This window comes from Emydura macquarii, unplaced genomic scaffold (assembly GCF_026122565.2).
Source record: "Emydura macquarii macquarii isolate MOO-44397 ecotype Brisbane River unplaced genomic scaffold, CSIRO-AGI_Emac_v2 contig_2594, whole genome shotgun sequence".
NCBI classification, from domain to species: Eukaryota; Metazoa; Chordata; order Testudines; family Chelidae; genus Emydura; species Emydura macquarii.
The window spans coordinates 48,095-74,366 of NW_027132731.1; the positions used below are offsets into that span (position 1 = coordinate 48,095).

The 26,272-nt window shown below is 56.8% G+C and overlaps 1 protein-coding gene across 1 annotated transcript; it reads right to left on the reverse strand.

Annotated features, from left to right (window-relative positions):
- Positions 1-10,335: 10,335 nt before the first annotated feature.
- LOC137163490 (guanylate-binding protein 1-like) lies at positions 10,336-20,744 on the reverse strand. The gene is made up of 18 exons (XM_067563742.1): positions 20,679-20,744; positions 19,591-19,796; positions 18,419-18,522; positions 17,803-17,915; positions 17,336-17,523; positions 16,824-17,042; positions 15,882-15,967; positions 15,151-15,207; positions 14,825-15,032; positions 14,299-14,426; positions 13,894-14,003; positions 13,561-13,763; positions 13,067-13,300; positions 12,484-12,764; positions 12,095-12,307; positions 11,699-11,801; positions 11,095-11,288; positions 10,336-10,939 (listed from the first exon to the last, which is right to left on the reverse strand). The coding sequence occupies exons 2-18, from the start codon at positions 19,763-19,765 to the stop codon at positions 10,817-10,819; spliced, it is 2,739 nt and encodes a 912-aa protein (XP_067419843.1). The 5' UTR covers positions 19,766-19,796; positions 20,679-20,744; the 3' UTR covers positions 10,336-10,816.
- Positions 20,745-26,272: the final 5,528 nt, after the last annotated feature.

The window sequence follows — 26,272 nt, forward strand, 5'->3', positions numbered from 1 at the left end:
AAGACATGGCGCTGGACGGCGAGAATCGAGGGTTTGTCAGGAGGGCAAATCTGACGGCCCAGAGCAGGACGATAGAGCTGTTGGGCCATCTGCACAGCGACCTGTTTTTTCAAGAAAATCTTTTGTTGAACGGCATGGACATGAAAATTAAACTGACACGCCTTCTGCTTAATGGGCCATGCGGCCGAAGGCTATAAGCTTCCCTTTTTGTGAAGAAAGTACGGGTGGATCTGGGCGTCTGTCTGGGGCATGCTGAGGCCCTGCTCACCACTAATGCTAAATACCCGGTGGACCCCATGGGAATGAAAGTGTTTAGCATCCCTGCAGGCAGCAGGGTCAGTAACCAAGAGAACTTGTTCTTGGGGTAGCTACCCAAAATGCCTGTTCTGGGGTTTGTGGATAATGACACCTTCAGCGGAAGTTACGCTAAAAACCTCTTTCACTTTAAACATTACGATATTAATTTTGTGGCCTTGTACATGGATGGTGAACAGATACCCACCAAGCCTCTGCAACCGGACTTCAAGGCTGGGCGCTGAGTGAGGGAGTACATGAATCTGGTACAGAAAGATTGCGTGCTGCTCATCGACCGTGTGGAGTTTGCACAGGGTTACGCCTTGTTTGCCTTTGACCGTCTCCCGACCAGGAATGCTCTGACCACTATTCCCTGATTAAAACCAGGAACCTGAGAGCAGAAATACGTTTTGTGAAGGCTTTGACGGCCACCGTCAATATGATCGTGTATGGGGTTTCTGACAATGTCATAGAGATAAATCAGAGGAGAAACGTTCTGTTTGACTACATGTGAACATGGACACCGTGCAGCTCTCGCGCGTCTTATCGCCGGACCCTGACACGAAAGAGGGTTTCTTAGATGTGTTTCCTAGTGATTGGCTCCCCGGCAGTAAGCTGTCTTGGAGACCCCTGGCTTTGGTGGTCAATACACATCTGCGCAACCAACTGGGTGAACACTGGCTCGTCTTGTACCTGGCGGAGCGTGACCACGGAGAGTTTTTTGACTCAGACGGACACCCCCCGAACAGCGTGTTGTTTCCTAGAAACATTATGAAATTTTTAAACAAAAATGCCACCGACATCGCGTTTCACACTAGACAATTACAAGACCCCCATTCCGTCGCCTGTGGCTATCACTGCATGGTTTGTTTACACCACCTTGGCAAGGGTTTACCTTTTGACCAGATTTTAAAATTGTATTCTAACGACTTAGTGCAAAACGACCGGATGGTGGTGAGTTTTGTAAGAAATATAAAAAGTAAATTCTCGGGCGTGCGCGGGCTTGCTCAAAACATGTTTCAACAAGCCCAGACGTGTGTATCTGGTAATGACTTTCATAGCCGTGTTTCTCAATAAAGCGCCCCTGGCGAGGGGTTTAAAAAATGCAATTGATGTCTGGGTTTTGTTTTGTTTTTTAAAAGTGCACGTAGATATTAAATTGTTTAAAAAAAAAAATAGTACGTACTTTTTCTATAAGCCTCTGGTGTGGAAGCGTTTAAATCCACCACCAGGTAGCCATAAGGTTTTTTGGTAGCATCCTCAAAAGCTTCTAGAAAGAATTGTGTCTTGCCAGGGTACATTTGCCGGGCAAGTGTGGTGATTTGTAATTTATACCTGGGGTTTTTGAACAGAACCATGTACTTGGCATTTAGGTTAATTGTGCGACTTTTTTTTCCCCTGACAAAACACGTTCTGAACTATATACATAATGCTCAGGTTCCTCTGATGCACATACTTGGTAAAGGCTTTCTCAATTTCATCGCTTTCACAAGCAGAGTTCGTCAGATCGTCTACGATAACCATATTTACTGTATTGGTGGGAAACAAACAGTCATCGTCAAAAGTATCGGGCATCCCCTCTACAAAATTGATAAAGGGATATTTACCGAGCAGCTCTTTATACAGAGGCTACCAACAACTGTAACACCACATGATGTTCTCAGGCGTGACAGCCATCACTCGCTCTTTATAAAGTAACTTTTCCCGCAGTTGCTAGGCCTCTCGAGAATTACAGAAAATGGGTGTTTCCACCGCATGTCCATTTTTTCAAAAGCCGTAGGGCAGCGTTTCTCTGAGGACTTTTTTGTTGTAAATGACTTTCTGCATTTTCTTAAGGGTCTTTGTCTCTATTTGCCACTGGTTGTTGTTCCTCATGATAGAGGAACCGCTATTTTTTTGGAGGTGCTTTCCCCCGGGTCGGTGCTATAGTGCAGGATCAGATTTTGCAAACGGTCAAAGTTGATCTTTTCACAGTTTGTTACGTCCAGGGTAAACCCTTTGACTTTCAGACAGGCCTTTCCTCCCAACACCTTGTACCCGTATGTTTTCAGACCGGCTGACACAAACTCGGTGATGTGCTGATCTGACGGGATTTCACTTGTGAGGTCCCCTAAATAATCCCCTCGAGGGGGATTCCAGTCACCCTCCCTTTGCACAAATATCACCGAGTCTGTGTCGTGGTACAGGCAATGCTCTTGCAACCTGTCTAGCAGGTTGTACAGTTCCAAACTGGCATAAGCGGTGGTGAAACAGGCAATGAAGAAGTTGGTATTGACAGAGACTGAGTAGCGGTCTTTTGCATGCTTCCAAGACACGCACACTGTTTCATCATCAATAAACCCGCAGGATGAAACCTCGTAATTGGGGGAAAACAGGTACCCAAAGAGTTCATCGGGGTCTCTCACGATGCTGCTCTAGGGCAGGTTTGTTCTTTGGCCAAATTTACCCCACAGAGAATTTAAAAACAGCTTAGTGATTTGAATCTTAGCAGGGTTCACAGTGATTTCGTGCGGGTGTAAACACACACCTTCTTTCTGATCAAAATCATTAACGTACTGTGGCAGCTGGCAGCTCCCCTCTAGTGGGTCCCACGCTTGTTCTGTCTCTAGTGGGCCAGGGCGTGTCCAGTCACACCGTCTTCCCTAAGGAGGGGGGTAGGGACCCGGGCCCACCCGCTCCTCCGGGTGTTTCTATGTGCTGCTGGCACTGTGTTTCCAGCTGCACTGTCTTCCCCTGGGCTAATTCTCCCCCTCCTTCTGGCTCCTTGAGCCGGATACCTTGGTTTGTCCATAGGCCTCTGCACTCTGCTCTGCTCCTCCACTTTAAACCAGCACTTCACTTCACTTCGCTCCGCTCCGCTCCGCTCCACAGCACGGCACTCCTACTCCTCCTGCTTGTGCCCTGTCTGTTTGGGGTTTTTTATGGAGCACCTGGCTGGTCCCTAATTGCCCCCAGCTGCTCCTAATTGCCCCCTAACGACCCTCAGCTAGACTGCAGGGAACAGAGCCCGGAGCATTCTGAGGCTTATATATCTGCCTTCAATCACTTTCCTGCAGTTCTGCCTTCGCTGTATCACAGTACTTATTTTGCTTTTCTTCGTCCGTGCACCAGCTGGGATACCCCGAAGCCTCTTGTTTCTGATGCACGTGTAATTTTATGTACTCTGAAAAGAGTTTGTCAGATTTTTCTTCAAAATGCCAGATTTCGTAGATTTTTGCCACCGCGTACCCCTTCACTATGGCCACGTTCAGTTCCACTGTGCACCAAGTCCCCAGGAGGGCCCGTTCCTCGTCAGTGTGGGTGCATGTCTCCGGCTGCTCGGTTTCCGCACCGGTTCGACATAGCGGGAACATGAGTTTGCCACCCACTCTGACAGGCAACAATAGGAAAAAGAGCCCTTGTGGGGGATACGCTTTAACTTTCACAATTCCAAAATAATTTGTGAGAGGTCCAAATTTGTCACCAACGATATCGGGGTGTCCGATAGGGTATTCTTTGATTGTGTTTATGAAAGGGTACAGGCTGGTAAAATCGTAATAGTGGCTTTATTCACCAGGGTTAGGTTTGTAATACAAACAGATGGCGTTAGTCCTACCCCCAAAAAGAGCATCCCTCGGGACCAGAGGCTGGGGCAACTGTACTTCATTTAAGAAATCTGCCAGCTCCCTATCCTTTCTATCATCACATCCCATTCGTGTCCCCAGAGAGTCCTGACCACATATCCTAGCCTTTTCAGATAGTCGGTCTTGAGCTGCGTTTTGTAATAAAGAAACCCGAAAGTCGTCCCCGTCATAGGTTTTTTCATGGTAACAGGTGACGCAGCCATGAAAAAAACACCTGTAAAACTCAAAGGCCATGCGTACCCCCTCAACGACGACATAACTGTCTAGAAAGTAGGAACCTACCCGTAACTCCCCACCCCGTAACATGTGACGTATCTCTATATTTTCTTTGTGAGTGGTATACAGCAGCCACTGAATAGACAGGGTCGAATACCTCTTTTTCTGCTGGTGATAGCTGTCGGGAGGGAGAAGGGCTACCGAGTTAGACTCTAAAAACATAAATCTGTACATGGCCATGCAGACGGATGCCAGAGTTATGTACTGGAAAGGATCCACACACAGTTTCACCTCCACAAATGTGCCAGAGCCTCTCGCTACCACATCTGACTTGGCTGTCATTTTCATGATCTCTTCTCTGTACAGCATACAGGCCTGTCTCAAAATTTTGACATCCTGCTGACAGTAATGCGCGAGCTCTTTCTGCAAGTCAAACATATCGTTTTGGTGGTCCCGGTACCAGTCGAGAAAGTCTGTTTTCTCCCGGGGCATCATGCTGTCGATGCTGTTTTGCTCCACACCGGGCACAGGTCCCACGTAATTTTGGTTTTCTAAAGTGTTAAAAAAATGTGGGAAGTACCTTTGCAGCCTTCAAAACTCATAGCCTGGGGGAACTTGCTAAGCTTCATGGGCAGGAAGTTTAAAGAATCTATAAAACGGATGCCCAGAGTCTTAACTTCCACGCACAACAGTTTACTGCCTTGAGTTATCAACTCTACGCCCATCTTTTCCTTCAGTAACTCCCTGACGACAAAGTAAGCATCGTAACCTTTGGAACTGTGCGCTATGAACGTGCCGCCCTGAAACTTTTTGCCAATAAAGGTTTGAACGAAATTAGAAAGGCACTCGTCGCCCTTAAATTCCCAAGAGTTGTTTGGCTTTAGGGACATAGCGAAAATGTAATTGGGCACACGCAGCCCCGTCTCCTGCGTGCACTGAAAATCATAAAAAATGAACTTTTCTGACTTTTCGGGCTTTCTAATGCTGTCCATAAAAGACATGTGACCATCTACACCAGCGGTGGTGAAACCGTGACACTGCTTACAGCGCCGCCCCTCGCACTTGTGCCCTTTGTCCACGTAAGATTGACACTTATTGCACAAAGTTTTAAACCGGCATTTGACTTGGGTTTTGGACGCACATTCTGCATGACCGTCAAAACACTCTTGGGACCAACAATACAGTCTGCAGCTAGGACATCTCAGCGGCCTGCCCAGATTGTCCAAACACACTGCGCTCAAGCAGAGGTGGCAATGGTATCCGGAAGGGTGGTCGTGACTGAACACCGTGTGGCAAAACTCACAATAATTTTTTGCCCTAAACAACCTTTTCACATCCAAACCCCATAGCAATGCGCATCGTGCAGCAGGATGAAAAATGTCTTGGAGTAAACCAGACCGCCGGTTTTAAAAACCCCCACCTCCCTTTCATCGTGTAAAGCACCACCGGTATGTTGACACACAAATGCTGTTCAAATGCCACCACGTCACTGAGAATAACCTTTTTTCGGTCTGACCAACCCAGTTTTTCATGCAACTTTCTCGCCCCGTCTAACAATTCTGCATCCATAGGTTTGCGGTCGGACATGACGGCCAAGAGCCCGCCCACAAAACACAGAGTGGTACCGGTGTAAGCCAGGTCCACTAAACACTGTCTCTTTTCATGGACGATTTGACTGTTGAGGATAGAATTTAAAACCCTATAGCCGCCCCCACCCATGTTTTTCACAACCGTCACAACGAGGCGTAACGTCCCCTCTCGTTACTCTGCAACAGTTTAGAGGCCTGATTTAAGAAATTCTCAGCAGACAGGTCGTCCCTTTTTCTTCTGACTTCTACTACACACATTGCAGCTTTTTGCTGTAAATACACAAAGACGCAATAGCTGGGTTCTCACAAAAACGTTTTTTTATTTAAAAGACATGCAGCCACTTCCCTTACTGGGAGTGAAGCTCAGCAGACCTAATTACCTGATCACTAACTAACCCTGGTGGAAACAAAGGTTGGCTTCTTGGAATTCAGTGCGGTGGGGTGATGAGTCAGAGCCATTGTACTCAGACACCTGTCTCAAATATTCCTGTTCTTTACAGATTTTTTTTTCCTTTTATTTTAAACACTTTTTTTGGTGTGTCCCCTCCCACCCCCCCCCCCCCCCAGGTTTCTACTACACACATTTCAGCTTTTTGCTGTAAATACACAGAGACACAATAGCTGGGTTCTCACAAAAACTTTTCTTTTTTTTATTTAAAAGACATGCAGCCACCTCCCTTACTGTGAGTGAGGCCCAGCAGACCTAATTACCTGATCACTAACTAACCCTGGTGGAAACAAAGGTTGGCTCCTTGGAATTCAGTGGGGCGGGGTGATGAGTCAGAGCCATTGTACTCAGACACCTCTCAAACATTCCTGGGGTTTTTTTTCCTTTTATTTTAAACACTTTGTTTTGTTTTGTTCCCCCCCGCCCCGCTCTCCTCCCCAGGTTTCTGCTACACACATTTCAGCTCTTTGCTGTAAATACACAAAGACACAATAGCTGGGTTCTCACAAAAACATTTTTTTATTTAAAAGACATGCAGCCACCTTGAAACATTTATCATATATATATATATATATATAAGGCCCACACAGACCATCTTACAGAAACACAGATAGTCACAAAGCCCCTTTTCAATACTTTTATTTACAGCTAAGAAGCCTGATATCGCGTGTTGGGCCCCTCACCGTTCTCTAACTTAATCCTTTTGGATTTCTGACAAATAGTCTGCTTCCTAAGTCGGGTCCTGTAACTGTGTGTGTGGACCAGACGATCCATATAACGCTCTAAACAGGCATCCTCTGGTTTGGTCATTTTCTTTAAAACACTGCCGGGGTCTTGACCGAATTGCACAGCCTTTACCAAGGTCACCCCTTGTGCTAAACGTTCTTGAGTTAAGCAGAGACATTGCATAACATAACATAACTTATGGCAATAACAGAGTTCAACAAGCTTTCAAAACATAGTTCAGCACACAGGTCCCGAAGCTTCCAGTTTCTATCCTCTGAAGTCCAAGTCACGCAGTCATGATCCCGTTGGCCTGGAGCGTCTATGACACAACCCTCACAATCTTCGAAAAGCTTTTCCCTAAGACAGTGATTAAGGACAGCATACACAGTAACACGTACAATAGCCCGCATGACTTTTTTACACTCACGACGTGGCACTGGCTCAGTTCGTTCCATGCCAAGACTCCTCTTAAACTCCATATAGGCGTCATCCTTGGGTTCATCCTCTTCATCGATTTGTATCGGCGTTGAGCAGAAACAGGACGGGCCCGATTCATTTACACTGTCTGATGTCACGTTGTTTGGGGTCACCTGCTGAGAGATTTTCAGAAAAGAAATAGCTGTCAGTCTCTATGGCTTGGCTTTTGTTTTTGTTTTTAGATCTACACAACCCGGATCGGTTACAAACCTCATCACGCTCCCCACCCATGCTCGTTCCTTTACCTGCGCCGCGTCTTTTCCAACAGTCTGGCCCACCGGCGACTCCTGTGAGCCACCTTCCTCCATGGGGATGGACAACGTGAGGCCATCAGGCTGGTCGGGCTGCCTCACGGTCGCTCGGGTTTCAGGTTCTGGCCTGTCCATCAACATCTGGGCGAAAGGGCTGTCCTCAGAACTGTCACCGGTGCAGCGTTTTCTCCACAGGCAGTTAAAGACCCCAGGAGCCAAAACAAATTCCGAAGGCCTCACGGGAGTGCTGACGGCGTCCATGTTCTCCTCTCGGCGTTTTTCCATGAGCTGTGAACCATGTGGTCTCGAAAACGGGATGTTTTAAAGGCCCCAAGACTTCTGGGGGCAGCGCTGCCGCCCGACCAACCGTTGAGCCCCAGAGATTCCACTCCATCCCTGATTGGTGCACATTTCCCTGCTGGGATGGCCTAAGCCCGCTCCGATTGGCGGAGGAGGGCGCCCTGCTCCTCCTCGTGCCCTTTCTGACTGGCAAAGGGGTCGCGCCACCTGCTTCTGGTCAGGTGGCCATCTGGGGTCCAATCCCGCTCTCGGGGCAGTCGTGCGGGGGCGAAACCCTCTCCAATTGGTGGAGAGTGGGCGGGAGGCATTCTCGGAGGGGTCGCACCACCCGCTTCCAGTCAGGTGCCCATCTTGCCCCAGAAGTCATAACTCCAGGTCAGGACTGGATGTAAGATGACCGGTTGCACGGGACTTCCGGTGACGGGGCGGGGCATAAGGGTCGGGGGAGGGGCCTAAGTCAAGGGGGTGGAGCCTCTCAGGGTCAGGGGCGGAAGTCAGGTGACTGGATGTGGCAGGACTTCTGGTAACATGTGGGCGGGGGTAACGTTTGATTGAAGGGGGGTTCCAGGGAGGATGGGGCTAGGCTGTTCTCGGTGGTGGCAGATGACAGAACAAGGAGCAACAGTCTCAAGTTGCAGGGGGGAGGTCTAGGTTGGACATTAGGAAAAAGTTTTTCACTAGGAGGGTGGTGAAGCACTGGAATGGGTTACCTAGGGAGGTGGTGGAATCTCCATCTTTAGAGGTTTTTAAGCTGAAGCTTGATAAAGCCCTGGCTGGGATGATTTAGCTGAGGTTAGTCCTGCTTTGAGCAGGGGGTTGGACTAGATGACCTCCTGAGGTCCCTTCCAACTCTAATATTCTATGATTCTATGACCCCAAAGGGTCAGCCACAGCACCAGAGCAATATGAGTTTGGATCTTACCCAAAGTACCACGCTGCCAGCCAATCCCTTAGTAACTACAACTAAAGGTTTATTGTAAACAGAAAGAAATAAACCAGGAGAGAAATGTTAAAGGGTCAAAGCAAATCAGATACATACACATGATTGAAAGTCCTTATACATCAGGTTTCTAGAAAAATTGTGGAGTTGCAGGTTTGTACAGTCCCTCTGGTGCACATCCAGTACCTGGATGGGTCTAAGTCCTTTGTTACACAGCTTCAGTTGCAGATGACTTGATCCAGAGGTGGGTAGGTGGCTGAAGCTCAGGATAGAAGACAAAATGGTTTCTGTGGTTTGATCTTATAAACCCTCTGTCCCTGGCCATGCGGCCCGTGGAAACTTAAAGGAGCTAAAATGGAGTCCAGAATCACATGGGCCAATCCTGGAAACTCTTCAGGTCTGCCTTTAGTTTCTTCCTGGGCCCCTTGCCTCTGTGAGTGTCTTAATGGGCCATTAAGCAGGCTATTGTCCTGCCGCCTCCGTGTCTGGGGTGTGTCCCAGCCAGCCCAAATTGAAACACAGATATATCAAATACATTCATAAACTTCTACTACACACATAACACATGAATATAAACATCATCGTACTTAGCACCTTATAGCCATTCTAACAGCACCTGGCATGGCATATCTCACATGGATTATTATGATTTTGACATATTGATGTCAAACAATATAACAAATGCACCCCCCTCAATCTAACCAGCAAGACAAACAGTGCCTGTGTGATGCAGATCCCCTGGGGGGGACCTCCCTCCACGCAGTCTTGGCCTCACCCCGGGAGAGGCTTTGCTGGGGACAGGACGGGGGCTTTGTCACTCGCGCTCCAGCTCAAACACCAGATACGGGCTGGGAGCAGAACTCAGACATATCTGGAGATGTCCCACCACTCCCTCCACCCAGGGCACTTCAGCTCTGAGCTCAGGCACCTGGAGGCTCCGTTACAGCACCAGCAGGGTGGAGGGCCCTAGGAGCAGGGGGGCACTTACACGGTCATAGGGGCAGAAAGAGGATTCGGGGCTGTTGGCAGCAGATCCCCGGATTAACACTGTGTGTGTAGATAGCACCATCCACTCGTCCTCACAGCCCCAGGAGGCAGGGGGGAAACTGAGGCACAGAAAGGTGATGTGACTAGCCCAAAATTACACAGGCTGACAGTACAGGAGCCAGGGAACGAACCCAGGGGTCCTGGTCCCAGCATCACCTGCTCCAAACACCAGACCCCATTCCCCTCCCAGAGCCAAAGTCCTGTGCACAGAAAGCCAGCTCTGTCCTGGTTCCTGGGGTCCACGTGGACCCCTGGGGCTGGGCTGGGGTTGGGGAAGGGGGAGGCCTCCATCCCATGAGCTGATGGGGGGGCTTTTTGGATCAGAAAGTAATTGAAGGGAGCAATCCCTTCAGATCGGGTTCCCCTCCCCCACCCCATGAAACCCACCCTACCACCCCCAGGACTCAGGAGTCCGGGGCAGAGGAGTTAAAATATGTTTTTATTAGATTCATCCAAGGACTCTGCCAAACCTGCTCCGCAGCCCTGTCCTCCACCTTCCCCGGAGCCAGGCCCAATAACACACCATGGCACACAGCAGCACCGGAGTTTACAGGAGACCCTACAATAACATGCCAGGGCAAGCAACAGCTCCAGTGTTTATGAGATACCCTACAATAACACACCAGCGCATACAGCAGTATCAGCAGCACCGGAGTTTACAGGACCCTACAATAACAAACCAGAACAAGCACCAACTGCAGTGTGTATGAGACCCTACAATAACACACTGGTGCGTGCAGCTTTCCTCTATCAAGCAGCATTTAGTGTGAATTCAAAAGCCCCCCACCCCCAGAAGTACAACAACCCAAGTGGTTGTCTCTAGCCAGACCCCCACGTCTCCGACAGGCTGGTGGGAGGGGAGCCAGCCCAGCCCTGACCCCCCGGGTCCTCCTGGGTCTTCATCCTCAGAAGAGAACACAGGGCTCAGAGCGCCGGCTCCGGCACATCTCATCCCGCAGTTTCTGCAGCTCCTTCTCCAACCCCGCTGCTTCCCCCCGGAATCCCTCCCGCAGCAGCCGCTCCTGCTCCTGGGGGACAGAGCCGAGGGTTAGCACCACCGACACAGAGCCATGGGGACCCAGGCTGAGGGAAGAGCTGGGAGAGAACCCAGGAGTTCTGGCTCCCAGCCCCGCCCGCTCTAACCAGCCCAGTCCCAGCTCCCCAGGGGTGCCAGGGCAGGTACCTTCAGTTTCAGGTCCAGCACGCGCTGCTGCTCAGCCAGCATCTGCCTCCTGTCCTCCTCCATCCTGGCCGTCAGCTGCTGGACGTGCTCCTGGTGACTGCGCTCCTGGTCCTGCAGCAGCTGCTCTGTCTTGGCCTGCATCTCCTCGCGCAGCTGGGCCTCCAGCTCGGCCGCCTCGGCCCGCGCCCGCTCCGCTGTAGGGGGCACATGATCAGGGCCAGGGGACTCTGGGGCCACAGAGCCCTGCAGTCACCGCCTCCAAGGGGCAGTGGGTGTATGGGGCCCTGGGAGCACTGGATCTATGGGGTGCTGGGGTCACCGGGCCTGTGAGGCTACAGATCCCTTACACTGTGTCACCAGATCTATGGGGCTGCACAGCCCTGCCATGGGTCAAAGCATCTTTGGGGTCCAGGGGTCACAGGATATATGAAGCCGTGAGGGCCAAAGGTCACTGGGTCCATGGGGCAAGGGATGTCGGGGGCCCAGGGGTCACGAGTCTATGGGGCCATAGGGTTCTGGGGGGCTGAGTCAATGTGGCCAAGGGATCACCAGATCCATAGGCCCATGTAGGTCACAGGACTACAGGCCCCAGCTCTGAGGTCACCTTCAATCTCCCTCTGTCTGTCCGTGAGGCTCTGGTCTGCCTGCAGGACGGCCTGGGCCGCCGTCTCCTTGGACTTGAGAAACTGCTGCAGCACCTCGGCCGCCTGGGGGAACCGGGGAGAAAGGGGGTGAGCCGGGGCCCACAGCCCATCCCACCTGCATCCTCCCCCCCACATACCAAGGGACCCCAGACCAGCGGGAACCTCTGCACTGCCCTCTCATCCCATCAGCCAAGGCAGAGTCTGGACCACAGCCCTACAGCAGGATCCAGCAACACCATCAGCACTTCCCCGCCCTAGGGCGCCCGCGGGCAGCGTGTGCAACCCAGAGCCACCACCCCAGACAGAACCCAGGAGTCCTGGCCCCAGCCCCAGTTAATGCTATTAAGCCAATTCACCATGATCCCCTTCCCTGACACCAGCCAGTATCTCTCCACCATCTCCCGCTGGTCGTCCAGGAGGCGCTGGTAACCCCCGGGAACCGAGTAGCTCCCCTCGCAGATCCGCTCCTCCAGCTCCTGGGACAGCTCCTGCAGCACGGCCAAGCACCGGTCCGACGACGCCTGCTCGTTCCGGCAGCACAGCTCAGCACGCTTGGAGTCCAGCCTGTCCTGCGGAGAGACAGGAGATGGCAGCCAGCGCCCCCGGAGGGGACAGGCCCCGCACCCCACTGCCCAGCCCACAGAGCCAGCCCGGCCTGGAGTGGAAAGGCCCCGCGCCCCATTCCCGTGGGCTGGTCCCAGACTGGGACAGGTGGGGGGTGCCCCCAGGGCGGGGTCCCTGGTACCTTCAGCTGCTGCTGGTATTGCTGCTCCTCGTCCTTGAAGGCGCGCGTCATGAACACCTGCAGCGCCTCCCGCTCGCACTGGGCATGCAGCTCCAGCAGCTCCAGCATCGTCTCCGTGGGAAGCGTCGCCCCCCGCGCCAGCTGCTCCTCGTACACAGCCACGGCCTCCCCCACTGCCACCGAGTTCTCGATCTGCGCCAGGGCCAGCACCGCGCTCTCCATGCAGGGCACCGCCCCGCTGCGGATGGCGTCCACGTAGGTCACCGCCAGGTTCCCCAGCACTGCCGGAGGGGCGGGGTCAGGGCCAGGGTGCCCAGCATAGCCAGAGGGGGGCAGAGGCAGCGCCCCCCACCCAACCTCCGCCATGGCTTGCCAGTACTGGCCCTGGAGCCCACCCCATGGCCCAGCTGCTGCCCGGCCTGGCCAGCATCCCTAGACCTGCCCTGCCCCTGCAGCACATACGCTGAGCCTGGGATGCCTCCCATCCTCCTCCCGCACCGCGATGCCCCAGCCCCTCAGAACAGGCTCCCATCCCGGGACACACCCCAATCCCTCCCCAGGGCCGCTCCCGATCCGCACTCACTGGTGCCCGTCAGTACATGGCCTCCCGGGAGGGCTTTGGTGCCCGCGTGCTGGTAGATGTGGCGGCAGAAGCCATGCGCCTGCTCCAGGAACTCGCGGCTCAGCGCCTCCTCGGGCAGCTCCTCCAGCCGGGACAGGTCGCGGCACTGGGCCGGGCAATCGAACACGAAGCACTTGCGGGAGGGGAAGTACTGGCGCAGGAACTTCTTGGGTAGATCCAGCTTCTCAGGCTGGCCTGGGAGAGACCCCCATCGTCAGACCCACAGGCCCAGCCAGCCTGGTACCCCAGCTCCACCCTGCTGCCCCCATCACACCCACAGGCCAGCCAGGCTGGTATCCCGCCCCCCAGAACAGACCCACAGGCCCACCTAGCCCATTATCCCAACCCCCAGATCAGCCCTCCGGGCCTATCTACCCTGGTATCTTGTGCCCTTCCTGCCTCCCAGGATCAGGCCCCCAGACCCATCTGACCCACGCCCTGCCCACTGTTGGCACCTTTTCTGCGTTTCAGGGCGTTCTCCAGGTACTCGTCCTCGCTGATCTCCCGCCCGTCCAGCTCCAGCTGCAGCGTGAAATCCCTCACGGCCCACACGAAGGCCGGGAAGAAACTTACGAACTCGGCCGAATCCTGCCCCTCCTGCCGGCCGCCTCCGCCCACCGCCTTCACCTTGATGCGCTCCGTCAGCTCCGTCACGTAGCTGGGGCTGGCTAAGGAACCGGACACGCTGCACCCCCCGCAGGGGGGTCCCTGAGCCCAGCACCCACAGCCCTCACCCAGCTGCTCCCACCTCCCAGACACCTGGGTCCCTCCCAGCAGGGGCAGGATACTGCAGCTGCTCCAGGGCGTAATGATCAATGGTTTTCATGCTGTTGTAGACCAGGGTGCTGCTGAGTAACACGGCCAGCGCAAAGATCCATGCGTCGTTCTTGGTGTTGCCCTGTTGGGGGGGGCAGGAATCAGCATCGGGCCCCACTGCAGAGGGCCAGAGTGGTGGGGATATAGGGCAGGGAGTTGGAGCTCCCCCTGCAGGTGAGGTGGGCCATCAGACATGTCCCATCAGACCCCACTGCAGAGGGATGGGGTGGGGGGTTAGGGGTTAAGGTATACGGGAGACTGACCTATGCTGATCTCCAGACATAGACCCCCACCCCAAATTCAGGGGGTTCTTGGTTCCCCCAGGACTCCCTTGCTCCCCAGACCTGAGACCAGCCCCTCCATCGGCCCCCACTCACCTTCTCCACATCGCCCAGCCCCTCGGTGTCCAGCAGCACCAGGGTGTGGCCAGCCCGGCATGGGTGGGGCACGCACCACATCCAGATGCCCTTAGTGTGAGACTGCACCGTGGAGCCCAGCGAGAATCCTGGGGAGGGAGGGACAGAGCTGGGACAGATACAGAGTGACAAAACCCAGGAGTCCTGGCTCCCAACCCTTCCACCCCCCATCGCTCTAACCACTAGACCCCACTCCCCTCCCAGAGCTGAGGATAGAACCCAGGAGTCCTGGCTCCCAGTCCCCCCGCTGCTCTAACCACTAGACCCCACTTCCCTCCCGGAGTTAGTGACAGAGAGGAGCCAGGGGGAATGAATGGTTGGCGCTGAGCTGTGACCTCTGTCAACCCCCCCGCCACACCTCCGGGTCAGCCCCACAGGCCCATCTAGCCCGGTATCCCACCGCCTCCCTGCCCCCCAGATCAGCCCCAGAAGCCCATCCATCCACCCTGAATCCCCCCAGCTGGGCCGAGCGCCCCCCAGCGCTCACCTCCCCGGTCCTTGCCAGCCAGTCTGTTCAGGAGGTAGGATTTGCCAGTGCGGTACAGCCCCACAATGGCCACCACCACCACGGGCTGGCGGACACTCTGGAGCAGGGCCAGGGCTCCCTGGTTCAGCTGCAGCTCCCTGCCTGGCCGGTTCTCGATCAGACACATCGGCTCTTCCATGGCACCTGGCTGTGCCGTGCCAGGGGCAGCCTGGGGGGCAGCAGGGCTGAGTGAGGCTAGGAGCAGGGGGCACGGAGGGAGCCGTTTCCGCCACTCCCCCAAATGCATCCAGGAGGGTGTTGGGGCTGGGCCCACGGGGGCCACTCACCTGGGTCAGGACTGGCGGGACGGGACGAGAGCCCTGCAGCGGGACGACGCACTCCCTCTGTGCGGGAGAGACAGCGGGGCTCAGACACAGAGTGAGAGAGCATGGCCGGATCCACTGCCCCGCAAAGAGCTGATGCACCCATCACCGGCCACAGAGCCACGCAGGGCCTGTCCCCTCTAGGGGGCACCGGCCCAGATCCAGCCCCAGCGGGGGACTGGCTGGCTCAGGGGGCAGGGAATGGGGCACGGGGCCTGTCCTCTCTAGGGGACGCCAGCTCCCACCCAGCCACAACACGCAATGGCTACTGCATAAGTCGTTCCCTCTGTGACATGAGTTGTTGGGTCTCAGCCCAGTTCCCAGCAGCAAGGCCTGCCCCCCCATACACCCCTCGACCCCCAGCTGTCTCTGAGCCGAGCTGGAAGCAGGAACAGCCTGTGTCTCCCTGCAGCCCTTCCCCCAATCCCTGGGGCTGCCCCTCGCTGACCTTGGGCTCCGGCACCGAGGGCTGGGCAGCGCTGGCTGCTGCTTTCTTGTGTGGGGCTCTCCCCACGGGGTCCGTCCGGCACCTCATGGAACAATCGCTGCCTTCCTGCTGGGAGAAAACACCCCTCTGTTACCTGGCACCTGCCCCCGTGCCCCCACCCACCACATGGATCCCACGGGACCCCCGCCCCGCCCCTGTGTGAGCCCCTTTGCATCCCCCGGCCCCCTCCCCCTAGACCCTCCCTCACCTGGAGGCCACTGCAGATCTCACTCAAGAGAATGGGCTCGTCCCGGGACAGCAGGTCCACAACGCGCTCCAGGAAAGCAGCCAGGACTGGGCGAGAGAGGACAGAGCAGGGGTCAGTGGCCGGGGGCTCCTGTTCAGTCGCCCCCGGCGCGGCCTAGTGCCATGCACTGAGCTTTGTGCTGCTGCTATAGGGTGGGGCCTCGTGGCTCGGACTCCTGGTCTCTTGCCCCGGCTCTGCCAGTGGCCTGCTGAAGGAGCTTGGGCAAGTCACACCCCCTCCTTGTGCCTCAGTGTCCCCAGCTGTGCAAGGGGACACTGGAACTGACCCCTTGGAAATGGATGGATGAGAGGCACTGGAGAAGGGCCAGGGATTGTTATCGTTACAGGCAGCTCCCAGCATTCGAGACTGGTGATTTCCCATCCCAAGGACGGGGCCAGAACTGGGCGACCGACAGGGCTTCGGGTCCAGGCAATTCCAAAAAAGTAAAATGCCTTCGGGTCGAACCAAAGAGTGAAACCGTTCCAAACTTCCAGCCAATCGAAAAGCCAAAAATCTGCCGTTTCCACCGGCACCTCACAGGCCCAGGGCTTTGGAGAGGGTGGGGGTGGGGGTTAAAAAAACAGGAGATTGCAAAACAGAAAGTCGTCTTGAACTGAAAGAAATGGACTTTCGCCGTTTTGGGGAGTGTGGTTTTTTTTCCCCTACACCAACAATTTGAGAAACCAACAGGAATTTGGGAAATGTCTCTCTGCTGCCGGATATGCATTTTTCACCAAACCTTTTGCCCAGCAGTACCAAGATGCCTGAGTTTTCAACTAGCATTATAATTGCTCTTTATTAGGTGTATTATGGTAGCAGCCAGGCACCAGCGTCCTGGCCCCCGACACCATTGTGTTAGGTGCTGTACAGACACTGCTCGCCCACCCCCAGCCACACACTTACACTCCCCATCGACCTCTCTGTTCCCCGCCATGGTCTTAGGGCTCCGGCTGAAGACGTAGTCCTTAAAGCGCCTCATCTGCTCCTGGAAAGTGGGGTGCAGCTGGTCTGCAGGAGACGGTGGCTCGCCGTGCCCTCCATCCGCTCGCGGGGAGCAGAAACGGAAGAGCTTCTGGCAGGGGAAGAACCTCTGTATGCAACTGGCCAGGGAGTCCTCCGAATCTACAGGAGAAAGGGGTGCGTGAGGTGAACCCTGAGGTCACAGAGCAGCAGGGATGCTGAGGGCTGAGTTGTGGCCACCTGACCCGGTGTGGAGATGCAGCCCCTCTGGGGTGGGGCGCGGAGGCTGTTGCACACCAGCGCTGATTTAGGACAGGAAGTGAAGCGGGCTCCTGTACCCCACTGAGACCGCAGGGGCGAGTTGGGGAGTTAGGATGGAACCCGAGTCGGGCTGGGGACCGGCCCGGACACTGGGATTCCCCTCCCCTGCAGGAAGGGCCTCGATGGCCACGCACCTTGCGGGGAGCTGAGAGCCGAGTCCAGATCGTGGCCCATGGCTTCCAGCACCTCGTCCAGGGAGGGGTCGGGCACCACGTCCCGCAGGCACCACGCGAAGTCGGGCAGCACGCTGCTGAGGAGGAAGCTATTCTCCCAGGTGTACTCGTCCAGCACTCTCACCACCCGGGGCAGATCCCGCACGAACCTGCAGCAGGTGCCGTGAAGGAAAAGACAGTGCCGTGCGGCGGGAACCGAGCCAGGCTGCGGTGGGGTGACCAGATGTCCCGATTTTACAGGTACAATCCCGCTATTCGAGGCATTTTCTTATTCAGGCGTCTATTGCTCCCCACCCCCATCCTGATTTTTCACACCTGCCATCTGGTCAAACTTGGTGGGGGGAACAGGACATGGGGCCTTTCCCCTCCAGGGGCACTGGCCCCGATCCAGCCCCAGGGAGGGGTGGGGGCCGTGCTGGGAAGGATACGTCAGGCGCTCGAGCTGCCTCTGAGGGTCGCCCTCACCCCTGGTGTTATAGATGAAGACGCTGCTGAGCAGCACATTGAGGAGGAAGAGCCGGGAGAGTTTTGTCTCATCGCCCTGCAACGGCACCGAGAGGCACATGAGCAACGGGCCTAACTACTGCACCCCACTCCCCTCCCCGAGCTGGGGATAGAACCCAAGAGTCCTGGCTCCCAGCTCCCCCCTTCTAACCACTAGACCCCACCCCCCCCCCGAGCTGGGGATAGAACCCAAGAGTCCTGGCTCCCAGCTCCCCCTTCTAACCACTAGACCCCACTCCCCCCCCCCCGAGCTGGGGATAGAACCCAAGAGTCCTGGCTCCCAGCCCCCCCCCCCCCCCCCCCAACCACTAGACCCCCTCCTTTCCTGCCCTCCCCTCCCAGAGCTGGGGATAGAATTCAGGAGTCCTGGCTCCCAGCTCCCCCCTCCCTCACTCTAACCACTAGACATCACTCCCCACCCAGAACTGGGGAGAGAACCCAGGAGTCCTGGCTCCCAGCAGCCCTTGTTCTGATCCACTAGACTCCACCCCCCTCCCAGAGCTGAGGACAGCAGATGGGCCCCCCAGCTCTCCCCACTACCTCTTGCTCAGGGAATCCCTCCGTGTCCAGCAGCACCAAGGCCTGGTCGGGCTGAGCCGGGTGGGGCAGGCACCACATCCAGATCCCCGAGGAGCGGGGGAAGCCTGTGGGGAGAGAGGGGTGCTGAGTGGGGGCTGTGGGGTGGGGGGGGCCGGGGAGGTGCAGGCAGTGGGATAGAAATGTAGCAATGCAGGGCTGGAAGGGCTCAGGCGAGGCCATCGCGTGCAGACCCCAGCGTTGAGGCAGGACCCAGGAAAGCGAGACCAGCCCTGGCAGGGGTTTGTCTAACCCCCCGATGCTGCGATTCCTGGGCCGGCAGGGCCCCTGTGACCGTCTAACCTGACCCCTGGGATCCCAGCCCAGGGAGCAGCCCCCAAACCATCCCAGAGCAGGTCTTCCAGAGAACCATCCTGTGAGCGCTGGAGGATGCCCCATGCCCTCAGTACACTGCTGTGCTGGCCAGCCCCCTCACCGCCCAGAACTGACCCGTACTCCATCCGGTATGTCCGGCTTCTCCTTCCAGTCGTGGCTCGTGTCCCCGCTTCCTTCCTCTGCTACAACGAGGAGCCCTGAGCGAACCTTTGCTGCGCGCGTGGACACTTGTGGCCGGGGATCCAGCTCCCCTGAACCCGCTTTGTGTCCGGCTGGACGGACGGAGTACGCCTGGCGTCGCTCGCTCTGCGGCATCTTTTCTAACCCAGGGCGGGACTCGTCCTTGGGGCTCTGCCCTGACCCCCCTACACCTGACCGACGCCTCCCCGAGCTGAACGGGGAATCCCTACCCTTCTCCCCTTTTATCCTCCCCCAGCGATGCCCCGCATGGCTGCCCCTCACTCCCTTCCTCTCACCCGCCCTCCAAAGCGGGCCAGACCCCTGGGCCAACACCCCAGCTGCGCCCTGGATCTGAACCGACTGGTTCAGTCACAGCTTGGCTTGCATGCCAGGACACCCACTTCCCCTCTGCGTTCCCCACTCAGGGCACAGAGATGGGAGACATTCGGTGGGCTGGTCCCGCCAGTCTCTCCGGGGACCCTGTTGCAATTTCCCAGCTTTCAGCTCTCTGTCCAGGGCTAGAGGAATGGGGGGAGGCGCAGGCAGGAGGACGGGGTACAGGGAGATGGCAGAGGTGGAGGCACAAGCAGAGGGAAAGCAGAGCAATGGGGACCCTTCACCTTTGTCCTGCCCTGCCAGCCGATCCATGAGGAAGGATTTCCCGGTGCCACAGGGCCCAAAGATGGCGAGGACGTGGAGGGGCTGTGCGAGGTGCCGGAGCAGGTCCAGGGCGGCCGGGTTCACCTGCAGGGTGCCAGAGTTTGACACCAGCTCTACCAGGCAGACGGGCTCCATGGTCTCGGTGCGGGGGGCCTGGCGCACAGGGCTGAGGAGAGAAGTCAGTGTTATACGAGAGGCGGTGCAGCGGGAACGCCCGTTGGCTTCAGGAGGGTCCATGGAGCCTGGCCCACATCTGGGAGCCAAGGGGCCTGGCCAGCATTTGGGGCCCATCCGTTGCCTGGGAATGGGACCGACCCAGGGCCCCGTCCCTGGACCTGTGCTGGAGAAGGGGGGACTCCTGGCTTGGCAGCTCTCACGCTGCAAGGATGTTTGGCCACTGGTATCCACCAGAGCCAGTCCCCCGTCGGGGTACCCGAGCTGCACAAGGGACCCGCTTTCCAGCCACACAGCCCCTCCACAAGGAGCTGACTGGCCCTGCTTTAAAGAGGGGGAAACTGAGGTAGAAAGCAGAGACTGGGCCAAAGTCACACAATGAGCCAGTGGCAGGGCTGGGGACAGATCCCAGCCCCCTCTGCTCTAACCCCTAAGCCCCACTCCCCTCGCAGAGCTGGGATAGAAATCAGACTCAGAGATTTTAAAGCCAGTAGGGACCATGGTGATCATCCAGTCTGACTTCCTGCACAACCCAGGCCAGAGCCCCTCGCCCAGCCCCGCCCATAACAGACCCACCACCTCTGCCTGAGTCACTGCCAGCCTCCAATCTGGATTTAAAGACTTCAAGTGACAGAGAATCCCCCATTTACACTAGTTTAAACCTGCAAGTGCCCTGAGCCGCGCATTGCGGAGGAAGGTGAAAAACCCGCAGGGTCTGTCAATCTGACCGGAGAAAAAAAACCCTGGGTCCCAGCCCCCGCACTCTCCTCCCAAAGCAGAGATAGAACCCAGGAGTCTTGGCCTCCAGTCTAACCTACTAGACCCCACTCCCTTCCCAGGGCACGGGAGAGAACCCAGGAGTCCTGGCTCAAACCTGGCTGGAGCTGTGGCCGAGGAGCCCCAGGCTGGGGCAGAGCAGGGGTGACAGCTGCAGCAAAGTCTCAAGTGTTGTCCCCGAGCGAGGAAGCGAGGCCGGCGATGAGCAGCACGGCTTTTAGTTTCACTTTCACTGCTGCGGATTAAAATTAAATCCTACGGGAGGAGGGGAGCCAGGACTCCTGGGTTCTATTTGCAGCTCTGGCAGGGCAGGGCAGAGCAGGGCAGGGCAGGGGGATGCAGTGGTTAGAGCGGGCGCTTGGAGCCAGGACTCCTGGGTTCTCTCCGCACTCTGGGAGGGGAGTTTTAAGCTCTGAGTTCAGCACTGAACTGTTATTGCTCATGTCACTGCTGCCCCCTTGAGCAACTAAATGAGAACAAGAAAAGATTCCCCTTCCGCACCTGCTGAACAAGGCTAGGCTGTCCCAGGTGCAGACCCAGCGCTGGGACACGGCCTCTTGGGGTGAGATGCAGGGGCTGGTTATACGGAGACCCCTTGCCTGGCGCTGAGACGCAGCACCTCTGGGCTGGGGCTAGGGACTGTTTATACAGGGACCCCTCGCCCGGTATTGAGATGCAACCACCTCTGGGGTGGGGCATGGCAGTGTGACGAAGTGGAGATATTCTTGGGGTTTTCTCTGAGTGGTGTGTGCGTGCCTCAGTTTCCCCCAGGTGTTACTCATGTATTTCGGTGATGGGACCAGAGAAGGTGATCTTTGCAGAGACCAATCAAGGGCGGATAGGCCTCCTCCAGCCACACGTACTCTGACAATAGCCAGGTTACCTCTGCCCTGGGTCAACCAGCTGTAAAAGGTTGTAAGAGGTTGCGGCAGGTGGAAACAAGGAGTGGACACCTTGCTGGGAAAAAGACAAAGGACTAGGGAGAGGCCAGGGGGTGAGTCTGGGGGTGGCGGGCTGGGAAGGCCAGCAGCAGTTCTGCTGTGGGGGATCGCACGGGGCACAGCCAAAGAATGGGGGCTCTGGAGCGCCCCAGTTGGTTGCTGCTGTAACTTTTGATTCCCTGCTAACAAAGTCTTTCCACGCTGTGATCCTGAGAACTAATAAACCCTCTGACCCACGCAGGCTGTGAATCACCTCTGAATGCAAGGCGGGTGAATGGTCTCTTTGGGGCGTTTAGGAGCTCCCCAGAGTCCCATCCACGGGGACTCACAGGGGGGGCTGAACGCTCCAAGGCCAGATTCAGGAGACGACTGCACTGGTGTGAGGGGACCCGAGGGGAGACCCTGTCCACTAGAGTCCTGCCTGCCTTCACCCCGAGTGGTTCCAGAGCCCCGATCCTGTGAGATTGGCAAGGCAGCAACTTAACACCACCACCAATAGCAGTTTGGGACAGGAAGTTAAGGGCAATTTCTTATCCCGCTGACCCTGCAAGGGGGGTTCAGAGGCTGAGCTGACTCCCCGAGTGGGGATTTGGTGGAGAACTGAGGTTAAACCCCCCCACCCTGAGGAAACGGGCCTGTCCTGAGGGCTATGATGACTCTGCCGTTTCCGCTGAGACAGGAAATTGCACGGGCCACACTGCAGCACAGCACTCCAGAAGGTGCCATCCCCATGGGCTGCTCTGACATGGTGCATGCTGGGAGCTGTTGCCTTTGTGAGCCACACAGAAGCAATGCCTGCTGGGAACTGTCAGCTCCCTAGGTCATTCTGAGAGCGCTTTACCTCCATGGGCTCCAACAGAGTAGGACACTTTCAAAGGCCAAACCTCAGATGAAGCCGTGCATTCTGGGAGCTGTCATCCACACAGGCTACATTGCAACATTGCATGATGGGAGCTATTGCCTCTGGGAGCCCTCACCTCCCTTGGCCACTCTGGCACATTGCATGCTGGGAACTACTCCGCCTCACTTGGCCGCTGTGGCGCATTGCATGCTGGGAACTACTCCACCTCCCTTGGCCGCTGTGGCGCATTGCATGCTGGGAACTACTCCGCCTCCCTTGGCCGCTCTGGCACATTGCATGCTGGGAACTACTCCGCCTCACTTGGCCGCTCTGGCACATTGCATGCTGGGAACTACTCCGCCTCCCTCAGCCGCTCTGGCGCATTGCATGCTGGGAGTTGCCTCCTTGGTGGGCCTCTCTCCAGACAAGTGAATCCTGGGAGATGGCACCTGTGTGGGCCTGGGGCAACATTTCAACCTCCCATTTTCCCAACGGTTCAGTCCTTATTAACCCCCCTGTACACAATGAAGTAGCTCCCCCTATGTTTACAATGGTTCAGCTCAGAGGCTCCCCCTTTCTTTCTCCCAGATGGTTTGGTTCCGTCACGAGTGCAGGAAGTTCCTCCTCCCCCATTATCCGTCTTAGGGAATCCGCCGCTGATTGGCTGGCTTCCAGAAAGCGCGGGAATGCAACGGCCGCTGGAGCCACTCTTGTTCCTGAGGGGAACGCGAGCCTGATTAGCTGCCGGAAGGCGGGAAAAGGGTCGCCGCTTCTGATTGGGTACCCGCAAGAAAGTGGAATGAAAGCAGAGCGGCGATTGGTCCACTGGTGAAAGGCGGTTGAAAAAGGTGCTGTGATTGGCTCCTGGGTTCGGCCAGGCAGGGTTTGGTTAGGTTGAGTCAGCCGAGGGTGTGAGGGCTGAGGGACTGTGCATAGAGCCTCCTGCAAATTAATGACCCCTGAGGTAACAAGGGCTGCCCGTCCCCAGCCAGGCTCTTCTCCCTCAGGGCGGTGATGTCAACCCAGCGCACAGCCCGCTCCTGGCAATAGCCACCCCCTGGGGATATCAACTCCCCATGGCAACACCGTCCCCTGGGTGACGTCCCCGCCCCACACAGCCACCCTATGGCAACGTCAGCCCTCCACAGCTACCCCGCCCTAAAGGATATCAACCCCCCATGGCAACAGCAACATTGTTCCCTGGGAGACATCCCCTGTCCTCACACACAACTGCCCTGGCAATGTCAGGTGCGCTGCAGCCATCCTCCCCTCCCCCCCCATGACATCAACCTCCAGCAGTGACGTCAACCCCTACCCTTCCACAGCCACCCCCACGAGAGGGCATCAACCGCCCATGCCGATGTCAACACCATTCCCTGCCAGATGGTCCCCACCCCACAGGTGCCCATGGCAACTTCAACCTCTCCACAGCCATCCCCCCCAGGGGATGTCAACCTGCCACAGCGACATCAACACCATTCCCTGGAAAATATCCTGCACCGACCATGTCAGTGTCAACCGTCAACCCCTCCACCGCTGCTCACAGGAGATCCCCGTCCCAACAGTCACCCCGTCCTGACATCAACCTCACCACAGCTACTGGACAGGAAACCCCTGCCCCCAGTCACCCCTTCCTGACATCAAGCCCCCACAGCTACTTGAGAAGAGATCCCCACATCAACAGTCACCCCATCCTGACATCAGCCCCCCACAGCTACTCAACAGGAGACCCTTGCCCCAACGGTCACCCCATCCAGACATCAACACCCCCACAGTTACCTGACAGGAGACCCCCACCCCAACAGTCACCCCATCCTGACATCAACCACTCCACAGCTGCCCTACAAGGCATTCTTCCCAGGGAAGACAATCCCCCCACAATTGCTCTCCCCACCACACGGGGACATCAACTCCCACACAGCCGACAAGGCCACCCTGTAACAACTATTGCCCCCCGTCCCCCACTCCTGACAGTCCCACCCCTTTGCCACAGAAGCATGGGAGGTGGGGGGGTAGCGTGTTCAGAGTGAGAGTGAAAGCGAGGTGAGCAGGGGGCAGGATGCGTGGCCCTTATGTGATCAAGACCCTGATGCAGCTATAACCTTGGCCCACAAAATGGCAGCGGGGTTGGGGGACAGATCCTGAGGCAGAGCCCCAGCCCCCCCTGTTTTGTCTGGGCTGAGCAGCTATGGAGATGCCTGCCGCCTGGGCTCTGTTCCCAGGGGGCAGGAATGGCCTTTGTGCTCACTCACTGCTCCCCTGCAGGCTCACAGACCATGGAGGAGAGTGGCGATCCCAGTGCCTCGGCAAGGCTACGCATTCAGTGCTGCCCCTCGGACTCCACCACAGATGACGGCAGCGCCCAGGACGACTGCACCCCGCCTGCCCCCGCCCGCTCCCCGACCTGCGCCCGCTGCCGCAACCACGGCATCCGGGTCCTGCTCAAGGGCCACAAGAAAGGCTGCCAGTTCCAGGGCTGCCAGTGCAACAAGTGCATCCTCATTCTGTATGTGCCAGGCTGCGACACATGGCAGGGGTTCTCCCCACGGAGTCAGTGCTGACCCCAATACTAGGGGCACTGTGCTACAGGGAGCAGGCTGGGGGCTCAGTGGGGGGCACCTCCCCTGGCAGTCAGAGCTGGCCCCGCAGGAGCAGGGTGGGGGTGCTCTCCCCGGCAGTCAGTCTGGCCCCAGTGCCCCAATTCTAGGGGACACCTATGGTGGGGGGTGGGGGGAGTCTGGGTTTGCATTGCCTTCTCTCTCCTCCTCTGCTTCCCTACAGGCAGCGCCGGCACGTCATGGCCGCCCAGGTGGCCCTGCGAAGGCAGCAGGAGACAGAACTTAGGAGGCAGCTGGCCAGAGGTTTGCTGTGGCTCAGGGATGGCTGCACTGCAGCCTCTCTGGGGTTGGCCAATCCCTGCGAAGGGACCAAGCCAAAAATGCAAGCAGCTGCAGGTGTGTATCTAACGCCATCATCTGCAGACAAGTTAATGGCCCCCTGTTTGCTTCAGGACAACATCACAGCTCACATCAGCATCTCTGGTGCTGGGGAAACTCACATGCCCTCCTCCTTCCACAGCTGAGAAGGAAAACGCGGAGCCGGGCTCCACATATGGACACACCCATCAGGGGACTGCAGGACCCGCCAGCCGCCAGAGGCATCAACCTGCCAGAAGGGTGATGAGGGGAAGAATATTGCACATGGCCCCAAGGGACTGGGCACAATAGAGTTGGAACTGGCACCCCTGGAAGGGAAAGGCCCCATAACCCATTCCACACCCCCCAACTCATCCAATCACCCTCACCCCAGTCTGGATTGGAACTGGCGACCCAAGGGGGGAAAGGCCCCATAACCCAATGGTTCCCAACCCATGGCCCACTGGGGCTCTTTCAGAATGGCCCACGGCTTCCCTCTCACTGGCTGCAGAAGGGAGCTGCTGCCTAAGAACCCAGGCAGAGAGCGTTGCTGGTGCAGGCTCCTTGCTGCAGCCAAGGGGATGGGAGATCAGCACTCCCCTCTTGGCTGTAGCAGGGAGCACGGCAAAGTGCTCTGTCTGGGTCTCTAGGCACTGGGTCCCTGCAGGAGCCAGAGGGAGGGGAGCACTAATCTCCCGTCCCTCTGGCTGCAGAAGGGAGCTGCTGCCTAAGTACCAGGCGCAGTGCACGGTTTCCCTGCTACAGTCAGGGGGACAGGAGAACCTCCTCGCTGAACTCCTTCCCTCTGGCTGCAGTGGGGGGAGGGGAATGCTGGCAGAGACTAGTGGCCCTTCAGGGTTGTAAAAATTGTATTTGTGGCCCTTGAGCCAAAAAGGTTGGGAAGCACTGCCATAACACATCCCACCCACCCCCCAACTCATCCCGTCAGCCTCACCCCAGTCTGGACTGGAACCGGTGCCCCCTAGAGGCAAAT